The sequence below is a fragment of the Hyperolius riggenbachi genome, chromosome 3 (assembly GCF_040937935.1).
Source record: "Hyperolius riggenbachi isolate aHypRig1 chromosome 3, aHypRig1.pri, whole genome shotgun sequence".
Classification (NCBI taxonomy): domain Eukaryota; kingdom Metazoa; phylum Chordata; class Amphibia; order Anura; family Hyperoliidae; genus Hyperolius; species Hyperolius riggenbachi.
In genome coordinates, this window is record NC_090648.1 from 276,430,139 (window position 1) to 276,446,503 (window position 16,365).

General features: G+C 47.6%; 2 protein-coding genes across 8 annotated transcripts in view; one reads left to right on the forward strand and one right to left on the reverse strand.

Annotated features, from left to right (window-relative positions):
- The window catches only part of TUBGCP6 (tubulin gamma complex component 6), a 73,928-nt gene extending 64,964 nt beyond the window's left edge, over positions 1 to 8,964 (reverse strand). The window contains exon 1 of one of the 3 annotated variants that reach the window (XM_068276353.1): positions 8,452 to 8,964. The gene's annotated coding sequence lies outside the window, so the exon portion shown is untranslated. Of the gene's footprint in view, positions 1 to 7,971 lie in introns of all 3 variants that reach the window. The other 2 variants (XM_068276354.1, XM_068276352.1) reach the window with 2 other exon arrangements.
- HDAC10 (histone deacetylase 10) overlaps positions 8,100 to 16,365 on the forward strand; it is a 105,598-nt gene continuing 97,332 nt past the window's right edge. For 2 of the 5 annotated variants that reach the window (XM_068276355.1, XM_068276360.1), the window contains exons 1-2: positions 8,100 to 8,205; positions 15,426 to 15,492. In XM_068276355.1, the coding sequence (XP_068132456.1) occupies positions 15,428 to 15,492 (65 nt within the window). In that variant the 5' untranslated portion in view covers positions 8,100 to 8,205; positions 15,426 to 15,427. Of the gene's footprint in view, positions 8,237 to 8,351; positions 8,672 to 15,425; positions 15,493 to 16,365 lie in introns of those variants that run through there. The other 3 variants (XM_068276358.1, XM_068276357.1, XM_068276356.1) reach the window with 3 other exon arrangements.

Consider the following 16,365-nt stretch of genomic DNA (forward strand, 5'->3'; position numbering starts at 1 on the left):
CCCATTAGGGATTCCCCCTCCTTCAACATCTTCAAGAAGGCCCTCAAAACTCACCTTGTCACTCTGGACTCCTCCTACTTTTCCATCATATGCACACTCACCCCTGCAGACCCCTCCTACTTTTCCATCATATGCACACTTACCCCTGCAGACCCCTCCTACTGTTCCATCATGTGCACACTCACCCCTGCAGACCCCTCCTATTTTTCCATCACATGCACACTCACCCCTGCAGACCCCTCCTACTGTTCCATCATGTGCACACTCACCCCTGCAGACCCCTCCTACTGTTCCATCATATGCACTCACCCCTGCAGACCCCTCCTACTTTTCCATCATATGCACACTCACCCCTGCAGACCCCTCCTACTGTTCCATCATATGCACACTTATCCCCGCAGCCCCCTCCTACTGTCCCATCATATGCACACTCACCCCTGCAGACCCCTCCTACTGTTCCATCATATGCACACTTATCCCCGCAGACCCCTCCTACTGTCCCATCATATGCCCACTTATCCCCGCAGCCCCCTTTTACTGTCCCATCATATGCACACTTATCCCTGCAGCCCCTCCTACTATCCCATCATATGTACATTCATCCCTGCAGCACCCTCTTACTGTTCCATCATATGCACACTCACCCCTGCAGACCCCTCCTACTCTTCCATCATGTGCACACTCACCCCTGCAGACCCCTCCTACTTTTCCATCATATGCACACTCACCCCTGCAGACCCCTCCTACTTTTCCATCATATGCACACTTATCCCCGCAGCCCCCTCCTACTGTTCCATCATATGCACACTCACCCCTGCAGACCCCTCCTACTCTTCCATCATGTGCACACTCACCCCTGCAGACCCCTCCTACTTTTCCATCATATGCACTCTCACCCCTGCAGACCCCTCCTACTTTTCCATCATATGCACACTTATCCCCGCAGCCCCCTCCTACTGTTCCATCATATGCACACTCACCCCTGCAGACCCCTCCTACTGTTCCATTATATGCACACTCACCCCTGCAGACCCTCCTACTTTTCCATCATATGCACACTCACCCCTGCAGACCCCTCCTACTGTCCCATTATATATAACCCCCTATATATAGCCCTGTAACTATATTAGGTTAAATTAATCTTTATACTGTTATTGATTTTAAGCAAGGCACCTCCAGTGATCCATAAATATGTCCCATCATATATACTGTCCCATCATAAATAACCTCTGCAGACCCCCTCCTACTGTTCCATCATATGCACACTCACCCACGCAGCCCCCTCATACTGTCCCATCATATGCACATTCATCCCTGCAGCACCCTCTTACTGTTCCATCATATGCGCACTCACCCCTGAAGACCCCTCCTACTTTTCCATCATATGCACACTCACCCCTGCAGACCCCTCCTACTGTTCCATCATGTGCACACTCACCCCTGCAGACCCCTCCTATTTTTCCATCACATGCACACTCACCCCTGCAGACCCCTCCTACTGTTCCATCATGTGCACACTCACCCTTGCAGACCCTTCCTACTTTTCCATCATATGCACACTCACCCCTGCAGACCCCTCCTACTGTTCCATCATATGCACACTCACCCCTGCAGACCCCTCCTACTGTTCCATCATATGCACACTCACCCCTGCAGACCCCTCCTACTTTTCCATCATATGCACACTCACCCCTGCAGACCCCTCCTACTGTTCCATCATATGCACACTTATCCCCGCAGCCCCCTCCTACTGTCCCATCATATGCACACTTATCCCCGCAGCCCCCTCCTACTGTCCCATCATATGCCCACTTATCCCCGCAGCCCCCTCTTACTGTCCCATCATATGCACACTTATCCCTGCAGCCCCCTCCTACTGTCCCATCATATGTACATTAATCCCTGCAGCACCCTCTTACTGTTCCATCATATGCACACTCACCCCTGCAGACCCCTCCTACTGTTCCATCATGTGCACACTCACCCCTGCAGACCCCTCCTACTTTTCCATCATATGCACACTCACCCCTGCAGACCCCTCCTACTTTTCCATCATATGCACACTCACCCCTGCAGACCCCACCTACTGTTCCATCATGTGCACACTCACCCCTGCAGACCCCTCCTACTTTTCCATCATATGCACACTCACCCCTGCAGACCCCTCCTACTGTCCCATCATATATAACCCCCTATATATAGCCCTGTAACTATATTAGGTTAAATTAATCTTTATACTGTTATTGATTTTAAGCAAGGCACCTCCAGTGATCCATAAATATGTCCCATCATAAATAACCTCTGCAGACCCCTCCTACTTTTCCATCATATGCACACTCACCCCTGCAGACCCCTCCTACTTTTCCATCATATGCACACTTATCCCCGCAGCCCCCTCCTACTGATCCATCATATGCACACTCACCCCTGCAGACCCCTCCTACTGTTCCATTATATGCACACTCACCCCTGCAGACCCTCCTACTTTTCCATCATATGCACACTCACCCCTGCAGACCCCTCCTACTGTCCCATTATATATAACCCCCTATATATAGCCCTGTAACTATATTAGGTTAAATTAATCTTTATACTGTTATTGATTTTAAGCAAGGCACCTCCAGTGATCCATAAATATGTCCCATCATATATACTGTCCCATCATAAATAACCTCTGCAAACCCCCTCTTACTGTTCCATCATATGCACACTCACCCCTGCAGCCCCCTCATACTGTCCCATCATATGCACATTCATCCCTGCAGCACCCTCTTACTGTTCCATCATATGCGCACTCACCCCTGAAGACCCCTCCTACTTTTCCATCATATGTACATTCATCCCTGCAGCACCCTCTTACTGTTCCATCATATGCACACTCACCCCTGCAGACCCCTCCTACTCTTCCATCATGTGCACACTCACCCCTGCAGACCCCTCCTACTTTTCCATCATATGCACACTCACCCCTGCAGACCCCTCCTACTTTTCCATCATATGCACACTTATCCCCGCAGCCCCCTCCTACTGTTCCATCATATGCACATTCACCCCTGCAGACCCCTCCTACTCTTCCATCATGTGCACACTCACCCCTGCAGACCCCTCCTACTTTTCCATCATATGCACTCTCACCCCTGCAGACCCCTCCTACTTTTCCCATCATATGCACACTTATCCCCGCAGCCCCCTCCTACTGTTCCATCATATGCACACTCACCCCTGCAGACCCCTCCTACTGTTCCATTATATGCACACTCACCCCTGCAGACCCTCCTACTTTTCCATCATATGCACACTCACCCCTGCAGACCCCTCCTACTGTCCCATTATATATAACCCCCTATATATAGCCCTGTAACTATATTAGGTTAAATTAATCTTTATACTGTTATTGATTTTAAGCAAGGCACCTCCAGTGATCCATAAATATGTCCCATCATATATACTGTCCCATCATAAATAACCTCTGCAGACCCCCTCCTACTGTTCCATCATATGCACACTCACCCATGCAGCCCCCTCATACTGTCCCATCATATGCACATTCATCCCTGCAGCACCCTCTTACTGTTCCATCATATGCGCACTCACCCCTGAAGACCCCTCCTACTTTTCCATCATATGCACACTCACCCCTGCAGACCCCTCCTACTGTTCCATCATGTGCACACTCACCCCTGCAGACCCCTCCTATTTTTCCATCACATGCACACTCACCCCTGCAGACCCCTCCTACTGTTCCATCATGTGCACACTCACCCTTGCAGACCCTTCCTACTTTTCCATCATATGCACACTCACCCCTGCAGACCCCTCCTACTGTTCCATCATATGCACACTCACCCCTGCAGACCCCTCCTACTGTTCCATCATATGCACACTCACCCCTGCAGACCCCTCCTACTTTTCCATCATATGCACACTCACCCCTGCAGACCCCTCCTACTGTTCCATCATATGCACACTTATCCCCGCAGCCCCCTCCTACTGTCCCATCATATGCACACTTATCCCCGCAGCCCCCTCCTACTGTCCCATCATATGCCCACTTATCCCCGCAGCCCCCTCTTACTGTCCCATCATATGCACACTTATCCCTGCAGCCCCCTCCTACTGTCCCATCATATGTACATTAATCCCTGCAGCACCCTCTTACTGTTCCATCATATGCACACTCACCCCTGCAGACCCCTCCTACTGTTCCATCATGTGCACACTCACCCCTGCAGACCCCTCCTACTTTTCCATCATATGCACACTCACCCCTGCAGACCCCTCCTACTTTTCCATCATATGCACACTCACCCCTGCAGACCCCACCTACTGTTCCATCATGTGCACACTCACCCCTGCAGACCCCTCCTACTTTTCCATCATATGCACACTCACCCCTGCAGACCCCTCCTACTGTCCCATCATATATAACCCCCTATATATAGCCCTGTAACTATATTAGGTTAAATTAATCTTTATACTGTTATTGATTTTAAGCAAGGCACCTCCAGTGATCCATAAATATGTCCCATCATAAATAACCTCTGCAGACCCCTCCTACTTTTCCATCATATGCACACTCACCCCTGCAGACCCCTCCTACTTTTCCATCATATGCACACTTATCCCCGCAGCCCCCTCCTACTGTTCCATCATATGCACACTCACCCCTGCAGACCCCTCCTACTGTTCCATTATATGCACACTCACCCCTGCAGACCCTCCTACTTTTCCATCATATGCACACTCACCCCTGCAGACCCCTCCTACTGTCCCATTATATATAACCCCCTATATATAGCCCTGTAACTATATTAGGTTAAATTAATCTTTATACTGTTATTGATTTTAAGCAAGGCACCTCCAGTGATCCATAAATATGTCCCATCATATATACTGTCCCATCATAAATAACCTCTGCAAACCCCCTCTTACTGTTCCATCATATGCACACTCACCCCTGCAGCCCCCTCATACTGTCCCATCATATGCACATTCATCCCTGCAGCACCCTCTTACTGTTCCATCATATGCGCACTCACCCCTGAAGACCCCTCCTACTTTTCCATCATATGCACACTCACCCCTGCAGACCCCTCCTACTGTTCCATCATGTGCACACTCACCCCTGCAGACCCCTCCTATTTTTCCATCATATGCACACTCACCCCTGCAGACCCCTCCTACTGTTCCATCATATGCACACTCACCCCTGCAGACCCCTCCTACTGTTCCATCATATGCACACTCACCCCTGCAGACCCCTCCTACTTTTCCATCATATGCACACTCACCCCTGCAGACCCCTCCTACTGTTCCATCATATGCACACTTATCCCCGCAGCCCCCTCCTACTGTCCCATCATATGCACACTTATCCCCGCAGCCCCCTCCTACTGTCCCATCATATGCCCACTTATCCCCGCAGCCCCCTCTTACTGTCCCATCATATGCACACTTATCCCTGCAGCCCCTCCTACTGTCCCATCATATGTACATTAATCCCTGCAGCACCCTCTTACTGTTCCATCATATGCACACTCACCCCTGCAGACCCCTCCTACTGTTCCATCATGTGCACACTCACCCCTGCATACCCCTCCTACTTTTCCATCATATGCACACTCACCCCTGCAGACCCCTCCTACTGTTCCATCATATGCACACTCACCCCTGCAGACCCCACCTACTGTTCCATCATGTGCACACTCACCCCTGCAGACCCCTCCTACTTTTCCATCATATGCACACTCACCCCTGCAGACCCCTCCTACTGTTCCATCATATGCACACTTATCCCCGCAGCCCCCTCCTACTGTTCCATTATATGCACACTCACCCCTGCAGACCCTCCTACTTTTCCATCATATGCACACTCACCCCTGCAGACCCCTCCTACTGTCCCATCATATATAACCCCCTATATATAGCCCTGTAACTATATTAGGTTAAATTAATCTTTATACTGTTATTGATTTTAAGCAAGGCACCTCCAGTGCTCCATAAATATGTCCCATCATAAATAACCTCTGCAGACCCCCTCCTACTGTTCCATCATATGCACGCTCACCCCTGCAGCCCCCTCATACTGTCCCATCATATGCACATTCATCCCTGCAGCACCCTCTTACTGTTCCATCATATGCGCACTCACCCCTGAAGACCCCTCCTACTTTTCCATCATATGCACACTCACCCCTGCAGACCCCTACTACTGTTCCATCATGTGCACACTCACCCCTGCAGACCCCTCCTATTTTTCCATCACATGCACACTCACCCCTGCAGACCCCTCCTACTGTTCCATCATGTGCACACTCACCCTTGCAGACCCCTCCTACTTTTCCATCATATGCACACTCACCCCTGCAGACCCCTCCTACTGTTCCATCATATGCAAACTCACCCCTGCAGACCCCTCCTACTGTTCCATCATATGCACACTCACCCCTGCAGACCCCTCCTACTTTTCCATCATATGCACACTCACCCCTGCAGACCCCTCCTACTGTTCCATCATATGCACACTTATTCCCGCAGCCCCCTCCTACTGTCCCATCATATGCACACTCACCGCTGCAGACCCCTCCTACTGTTCCATCATATGCACACTTATCCAAGCAGACCCCTCCTACTGTCCCATCATATGCCCACTTATCCCCGCAGCCCCCTCTTACTGTCCCATCATATGCACACTTATCCCTGCAGCCCCTCCTACTGTCCCATCATATGTACATTCATCCCTGCAGCACCCTCTTACTGTTCCATCATATGCACACTTACCCCTGCAGACCCCTCCTACTGTTCCATCATGTGCACACTCACCCCTGCAGACCCCTCCCACTTTTCCATCATATGCACACTCACCCCTGCAGACCCCTCCTACTTTTCCATCATATGCACACTCACCCCTGCAGACCCCTCCTACTGTTCCATCATGTGCACACTCACCCCTGCAGACCCCTCCTACTTTTCTATCATATGCACACTCACCCCTGCAGACCCCTCCTACTTTTCCATCATATGCACACTCACCCCTGCAGACCCTGTGCACACTCACTCCTGCAGACCTCTCCTACTGTTCCATCATGTGCACACTCACCCCTGCAGACCCCTCCTACTGTTCCATCATATGCACACTCACCCCTGCAGACCCCTCCTACTTTTCCATCATATGCACACTCACCCCTGCAGACCCCTCCTACTTTTCCATCATATGCACACTCACCCCTGCAGACCCCTCCTACTGTTCCATCATATGCACACTTATCCCCGCAGCCCCCTCCTACTGTCCCATCATATGCACACTTATCCCCGCAGCCCCCTCCTACTGTCCCATCATATGCCCACTCACCCCTGCTGACCCCTCCTACTGTTCCATCATATGCACACTCACCCCTGCAGCCTCCTCCTTCTGTTCCATCATATGCACACTCACCCCTGCAGCCTCCTCCTTCTGTTCCATCATATGCACACTCACCCCTGCAGCCTCCTCTGTTCCATCATTTGCACACTCCTCTGTTTCCATCATTTGCACACTCTCCCCTGAAGCCTCCTCCTACTGTTCCATCATATGTAACCCCTGCAGACGCCCTCCATGTTCCATCATATGCACATTCACCCTTGCAGCCCCCTCCTACTGTTCCTTCATATGTAACCACTGCAGACCACGTCCTACATGTCCCATCATATGCACATTCACCCTTGCAGTCCCATCATATGCACATTCCTTCTTGCAGTCCCATCATGTGCACATTCACCCTTGCAGTCTCATCATATGCACATTCACCCTTGCAGTCTCATCATATGCACATTCACCCTTGCAGTCTCATCATATGCACATTCACCCTTGCAGTCCCATCATATGTAAACCCTGCAGCCCACTAGCAGTGTTCCATCATATGTACACTCACCCTGGCAAATATACACACACTGCTTAACAAAATGAAGATCGAAGTATGCTTTCTTTATTACCTGCCCTTGATTAATGAAACGTACATGCCAGAATTCCATCCTGGGTCTGAAAACAGCCATCCCTATACATACATAGTGCAGGGAATCTGCCATTGCTGTGGATGTTTGACATGGCTCCGCCCACTTCCTGTGCTTTAGAAAATGTTGTCCCCGAAACTGAATCCAGTTTTTTTTTACTTTCCAAACTGCATAACCTGACATCAATAAAAGGACTGGAGGGGGAAATCATCCCAGGTAAACAAAGGTATTCTACCACTGCCTCAAGGTGAGCAAGCAGGGGTCCATGCACAGAGCCAGCGACGCGTAACTTCACTGTGCAGCCCCCCGTCTCTGACTGCCATATGCCGCCCTTGGCCGTGACGTATGCTGAAATGCAGCGCTGCAGGGGCACCGGTGCGCACGTCGGGTATTTTATGTGCGCTAGTTCCCGCTACAGGCCGCGGCTGGAACTGGAGCCTCCCACAATGCACCATCACTCACCTTCCCTGTTCCTGCTGTCACATTAGCATCCCTCCCTCCCTAGTCTCCGTGGTTCCCCCGCCAGCCGCGTCACTGCTTCTGTCACCTTCCGAGTCCCGACATGTGACGTCGATTTGAACATGCCGGCGGGAATCGGTGACGCGTTCCGGTGAGCTAACGGAGAGAGGCGGGGATCGGGGACGTGAGGAGGAGGGAGGCACGCAGCAGCAGGAGAGTTGAGGTAAATATTGGGCTCTGCTGTCCGGCGTCCGCTCTGCGTTTCTGGAGAAGAGGGACGCAAAAGTGTGTTTTTTTTTCACTAATAGTGGGACGCCTCTGGAAGGTCCAGAAGCTCTCTAGATCCTCCAACAGCCAGGCCAATCGTCCGGGGGCAGGGTCCCTGTACACCTACTCGTCAAAGTATTTGGAGGCTCGTTGGGACTGGGCATGAATGCTAAAGGTCTGTGTGTGCTTAGTAGAATTAAGCACGTGTGCATGGAGGGGAAAAGCTGGGTGCTAGTTTACTTGAGGGGACCCATGACTGTTTCCTGCTTGCAGAAATCTGGTCACAACCGCTATTTTTTAAGAAATGGGGACACCGCAGAAATCAATATCTACACCACCAACTGAAAAGCTTTAGTAAAGTTCTGCGAGCAGAGGTAGTAGCAAAAGTGTGCACTGTGGCCGCATACAAGGGCCCTGGTGTGCCATTTTTGCTTTTGTTTTTCTATATATCCAAACTTTTGGAACCAGGAAAGAGGGACACCAATAAGACACACCCCTGCCACACCTTTAGCAATTCCCCTATAGTATATTGACCACATAGAGGCATACAGGAACTACCAATTATTATACTGACCACATAGGGGAACACAGGAACAGCCAGTGTTTTTTCCTATGTCCTTCTATGTGGTCAGTCTACATCAGGCTTTCTCAACCAGGATTCCCTGGAACCCCAGGGTTCCTTGAGTACTCTGCAAGGGTTCCTTGGCATTTTCCCCTATCTTGGGGGAAGTATAATAGAGCACATTATAATAGGTGGTACTGTAACAAGAAGCACTCAATTGGGGGCTCAGGAGACAGTATGAGTGGCACTGTAATAGGGAGTAGTAAAATAAACAGCTACACATACTTTTAAAGACCATGCCTCCTGCAAAATAAATGCAAGGGTTCCTCAAGATCCAAAAATTGCTTGCAGGGGTTCCTCGAGATCCAAAAGTTATTTGCAGGGTTCCTCCAGGGTAAAAAGGTTGAGAAAGGCTGCTCTACATAGCCATGCTATAACAATGCAAGATGTCTGCAGGACAAGTCTAGCGGTCTCCTTAGTTTGCGCTTCTACACAGCGTATCTGGATTCCTCTCTTTCCTCCATCAATGAGAGCACACTACTTCTGCACATGACATCACTAGCTAGGCAGGCCAGCGTTAGTCCAGTTGTGGACTAATTATAAGAATCCCAGCAGACTTTGCATTGGGTCACAGTCCTCAGTGTACCTTTAGATGCTGCTTTAGCATCCTTTGATTTTGGCTATAAGAAAGTAACCTTCAGTTTGGTTCTAACTACCCATAACATACGCTACAGTGGCTATTACTGCACTTTTAGGAGGGGGAGGGAACCCGGGATTGTACAGGCAGGCGGTGGGATGCGGGAAAGGGCACTAAAATCTGGGACAGTCCAATTGAAAACGGCACGGTTGAGGATATGTGTTTTCTGCTGAGTCCCCTATTAGTTAAAGCAAGGCGGAGGTAAACCTCATGGGAAAACAATTAGATACTTTACTATGGAGAGTCTTCTGATATCATCCACGAGACCATTGCTGCTGCCCGGGACCCTCTTGAAGTTTGTGTCTGCGCTCCCTTCAGTGGTTCTTATGGGAACCTAATTATGTTAGCACAGCCTGATAAAAGCCATGCTTTTTCTGTAGCAGTATTGTGCACTGTAATCTCACATCTGCTGTTTGACTGAGACTTTCCAGCGTGCTCAATTACCTTTTCAGTCCACAAACTTAGAGGCAGGTAGTGCACAAAGCCTTTACTCTGCCCTGGGCACTTCCTGGTCATAATATGGCTTTGGCCTCTTTATGCTGTTACAATCGGAGCAGTCCTTTTCGGCGCAGGAAGATTTGGGTGCAGCCGGCGCCACCATAGACTATAAGGGGAATTACTTCTATAGCACGCTCAGTGAGTAATGTCGGCTCTGTCAGAAGACTGAGCCGACGTTGCTTAAAAAACACAATAATTCGGCCTCCAGCAATCCGAAGCCGAATTATATAATTCCCCCACCCGGTTAGTTTTGGTGAGCACCCGGCTGTTATCAGCTCACCTCCTTCTATGCTGTAAGCAGAGTTGCGCACAGAAGCACCAGCCGTGCATTCTCTCATCTCACCCCACCCGTCTACTTTTTCATGCCACCCGGCTGGAATAAATTTCTGGGGAGAACACTGAGGCTGTATCCTGCGACTAAGTTTACCTGCGCCGATTTCATATGTATGCGATACAATGCACAGAGATGATCATCAGCACATAAAGCCACATCTTTAACTGCCATACTCAATACACTTTTGACTTGGTTGCTATAAAGGTAAGGAGGAGGCGTTACAATGAAGTGGCAAGGAGGAGAACAATGGGCTCTGTCGAGATGATCCAGTGCAATGCCTGATCGTACCGCCCTATGTCACTGAGCTGGGCCTCATCACATGCACGTGCTAAATTCTTTCATTTTCTAGGCCTTTTACACACACCAAATTTTGAAAGTAGAGGGTCCTCTCCCCCCCCCCCCCCTGCCTTTCCAAAGCTACTTCTGTATCAAATTGCAGCCCCAATCTCTGTTTGTTCACAAGAAAGGTTCATATACCATATCTCAGGAACCAGCAGGGCTGGGGTGCTTCAATGTGGCACAGAACAGAGGTAACTAGGGGGGAGGGTTAGGAGTACTTACAGAATTATGGGCCCCAGTACACATTTTTCACTGGGCCCCACTTTTCAGCGCTGTATGTATAATAATCACATAGGCCTGGTGCACACCAAAACCCGCTATCAGATCCGCAAAATGCTAGCATATTTTTCTATGGCGTTTTGCGGATTGCTGCAGCGGATTTCAGTATAGTAGATTTCAGATATTGTTACAGTAAAGCTGTTACTGAACAGCTTCTGTAACAAAAACGCCGGCAAAACCGCTCTGAACAGGCGTTTTTCAGAGCGGTTTGCGTTTTTCCTATACTTAACATTGAGGCAGAAACGCACCCGCAATCCAAAAAATGCCTCACCCCGGCATTTTTCGTTTCTGCAAAACGCCTCCTGCTCTGGTGTGCACCACCCTATTGAGATACATTGACCAAGCGGATCCGCAGCCGCAAGCGGCTGCAGAAACGCTGAAAAAGCCGCTCGGTGTGCACCAGCCCTTAATGCAGACCACCACTGAGTCAGAGAGGTGCTACCACAGTAAAAGGAATGCTTTGTTCATGATTATCACGCTTTATAGCACATATATGGCTCTATTCACAATCCTTTTCCGCATGCGGAAATGCACTTGCGGTAAATTCCCGATTTAAATAAGACCATCTTGACATTCACAAAATTATATGCTTGGTTTTACCCGCATGCGTAAAATTGTAAGCATTGTCCCCCTCCCACGTGTAAAAAGTGCGGTAAGAGTCCGCAAAAACTGTGATTTACGCAAAAAATCAAAATCCACAATGAAAAAGGGGCGCATTATTTCTGACTTAACTACCGATTTTATATCACCTACAAGTACTTGGTGATATATTTCGCTTCACATTGACATAAATGGAGTCTGGAGCCTTGAGCGCTGTTTTTGCTGGACTTCATTCATTCATTTATTTATTTTGACAACTTTTCTATGCCATTTTTTTCCACATGATTTCCTCATGTTTACTATGTAATTAGGCATATTTCCCCAATTTTTTTATGGATTGTTCACGCATGTGAAATTTTTTAGTGAAAGTGTGGAAAAAATGCGTAAATTATCACTGACGAAAATACAGCAGTAACAAAATCCCTTACCGCATGTGTGATTGTGAACAGAGCCCATAGAGGCAATTATTACAACTGCAGAACCAATAAAGACCTAACACAGCCACTGGAGGAGGGCCTCATGTGGGCCTCTCAGATCCTGGTGTGATCCCAACCTCTGCACTGCCCTCCATTGTGCGTTCCAACATTCATTGCTTCCTCCTTCACAGCCAGAATGAGGAAGTAGCCAAAGAGTTGTTTTATTAATTAATTATTGCGCCACAGTCTAAACAAATCGATGTGATGGGTCTACCGCCAGTCTCTGGGGTCGCTGCAGTGGTTTCCAATGTTAGTTACAATGTTCAAGTTTAACTGCTGCGCTCACCAGATTCTGTACCTAGTTTTTTGAAAGGCTACAGTTTATCTTACAAAAGTCCTCAAGAATTAATTCAGAAGATATTTTCCATCCACCTTTAGGATCACTGTTAGAGGTTCAGTGGGAGAATACAGTTGAATTCACCACTCCTAGAAAAATACAGAAATTCTCCACATAGGGTGATAACGTTCAGATTATCAATAATATGCAACACGCCACCCAAAAAGTGCTCCAGTGAGTTGTGAAGGCTGATGTCAAGAAATTCATAGACCCACACCCCCTCTCCTTATATGCTCACCAAATTCAGACCACCTTAATTAATGGTGGATTTTAGGCAGTGTTCATCTCCTTATGTACATGGTAAAGTCCTGCAAGGAAAACAATTCTCGACATAGGGTAATACTGTTCAAATAAAATTAAATTAAAATAAACTCCTCAGTGATGTCACTTTGTGAAAACCGTGCTCTCATTCCATGCCGTGGGGGTCCCACTCCCTACACAACAATATGCTCACCAGATAGAGCCCACCTCTATAGACAGGTGGAAACAGCGCTCAGTACAGCCTTACGAACAAAATTCTCTCACTCCTGTTCATAAAATTTAACCTCTCCTGAGGTCTTTTATTCCGATAGATCTCAAAGTAAAACAAATAAAAGAAAACATAGCGTAAAACTGCAAATGCTTGCCTCTGGACGCACATAGAAACACACTTACGCATCCAGGGCAAGTTCAAGCATGTCACAAATCACTTCCACCGATGCCCATCCGCTGAAGTATGAAGGATGTCCCGCTCCGCGGCGTCCCGCTCTATTCCTTCCTCCAGCTGAATGGCTAGTGTGATTCCGCGCGGAATCACACTAGCTATTCGGCTGGAGGAAGGAATAGAGCGGGACGCCGCGGAGCGGGACATCCTTCATACTTCAGCGGATGGGCATCGGTGGAAGTGATTTGTGACATGCTTGAACTTGCCCTGGATGCGTAAGTGTGTTTCTATGTGCGTCCAGAGGCAAGCATTTGCAGTTTTACGCTATGTTTTCTTTTATTTGTTTTACTTTGAGATCTATCGGAATAAAAGACCTCAGGAGAGGTTAAATTTTATGAACAGGAGTGAGAGAATTTTGTTCGTAAGGCTGTACTGAGCGCTGTTTCCACCTGTCTATAGAGGTGGGCTCTATCTGGTGAGCATATTGTTGTGTAGGGAGTGGGACCCCCACGGCATGGAATGAGAGCACGGTTTTCACAAAGTGACATCACTGAGGAGTTTATTTTAATTTAATTTTATTTGAACAGTATTACCCTATGTCGAGAATTGTTTTCCTTGCAGGACTTTACCATGTACATAAGGAGATGAACACTGCCTAAAATCCACCATTAATTAAGGTGGTCTGAATTTGGTGAGCATATAAGGAGAGGGGGTGTGGGTCTATGAATTTCTTGACATCAGCCTTCACAACTCACTGGAGCACTTTTTGGGTGGCGTGTTGCATATTATTGATAATCTGAACGTTATCACCCTATGTGGAGAATTTCTGTATTTTTCTAGGAGTGGTGAATTCAACTGTATTCTCCCACTGAACCTCTAACAGTGATCCTAAAGGTGGATGGAAAATATCTTCTGAATTAATTCTTGAGGACTTTTGTAAGATAAACTGTAGCCTTTCAAAAAACTAGGTACAGAATCTGGTGAGCGCAGCAGCCAAAGAGTTGGAATGCACCATGGAGGGCAACGCATGGAGGTGGCGTTAAAGGGACTCCAAGCAGTGCAGAAACTATGGAAAGATGCATATCATTTTAAAGCTCTCTTTCTCCTCTTTCCAATGATATATAAATCGCTGCCCTACGCCTTTTAGTTTTCGCTATTTTCGCGATTGAAATTGCCGCGGCTGCGTTTTCAATCGCGAAAATAGAGAAAACTAAAAGGCGTAGGGCGACGATTTAGGTGTCGCCAGAAAGAGGAGAAAGAGAGCTTTAAAATGATATCCATCTTTCCATAGTTACTTGTATTACACAGGACGACACTTTCCCCAGTGTCAGCAGCTCCATTCAGCAGAAAAAGTCACCCTGTGTAATACAATGTAACTATGGAAAGATGGATATCATTTTAAAGCTCTCTTTCTCCTCTTTCTGGCGACACCTAAATCGTTGCCCTATGCCTTTTAGTTTTCTCTATTTTTGCGATTGAAAACGCGGCCGCTGCAATTTCAATCGCGAAAATAGCGAAAACTAAAAGGAGTAGGGCGGCGGTTTATATATCATTGGAAAGAGGAGAAAGAGAGCTTTAAAATGATATGCATCTTTCCATAGTTTCTGCACTGCTCGGAGTCCCTTTAAGGGTTCGTTAACCCACCTCCACGGTCTGCTGTGCTTACATTTCGAGTTCTCATCCAGTTCATTTATTGCTATGCCACTCCTTTAACCACAACAGTGATCACGAACATCATCTGCTGATGCACTGCATGGATCACAGTTTTCTGATGGATTCCACTGCACTGCTAATGCACCAATGTGAACGTACCATTATATTATGATCTTACCGCGGTTGCTAAGCAATTATACTGTGTAACGTGTCGGTGTGAAAGTACCCTTAATGTGAAACCTCTATATCTATGCAGGATAATGTTTTTTGAAACTATTGTGATGTTTTCCAGCAATGGCTTCAGGCACGGCGCTGGTTTATGATGAAGAGATGATGAGCTATGAGTTGCTTTGGGAAGAGTAAGTAAAATAATTAAACTGATTTACTAAGCTCCAGAAAGGACAAGAATGCTTCACTTTACATTGACAGGTGATCCATAAAGAATAAAGTGATGCATAAGCATCCTCTGGTACTAAGGCCACATACACACATCAGACCATAGTCTTTTGAAAATGAAAGATCACAGACCAATTTTACCCCCTTCCATGTAGTATGAGAGCCATACCTTCACAGTCTTTTCTATGGAGCTGAACTCCCCATCAGAAAAAAATCTTTGCAAGATGCTGCACACACAGATGCTGTACAGACACAAAAGATCAGTATCTGCAAAAGATCTGTTCCTGCCAAAGATCCGTTCCTGCAAATTGCATTCATAGTGTATGAGATCTGCAGATCATCATACACACCTTGTTTAACTGACATTCCTCTGCAGATCAGACAATCATCTGCAGATCTGAAAATCCATCCTGGTGGATCTGATCTGCAGATGAATGTCAGTTAAACAAGGTGTGTATGATGATCTGCAGATCTCATAGACTATGAATGCATTTTGCAGGAACGGATCTTTTGCAGGAACAGATATTTTGCAGATACTGATCTTTTGAATGTCTACAGCATCTTTGTGTGCAGCATCTTGCAAAGATTTCTGTCTGATGGGGAGTTCAGCTCCATAGAATAGGCTCTCATACTACATGGAAGGGGGTAAAATTGGTCTGTGATCTTTCATTTTCCAAAGACTATGGTCTGATGTGTGTATTAACCTTAATGATGGATTACCAACTATAGCAAGGGCAATGTCGTATTGGCAACTGAGTGCAGTACTTAGCTAATCATACCAGCTCGTTACTATGACTGTGTGTCGCTAAAGGTTCATACACCCGCTCAACAAAAGT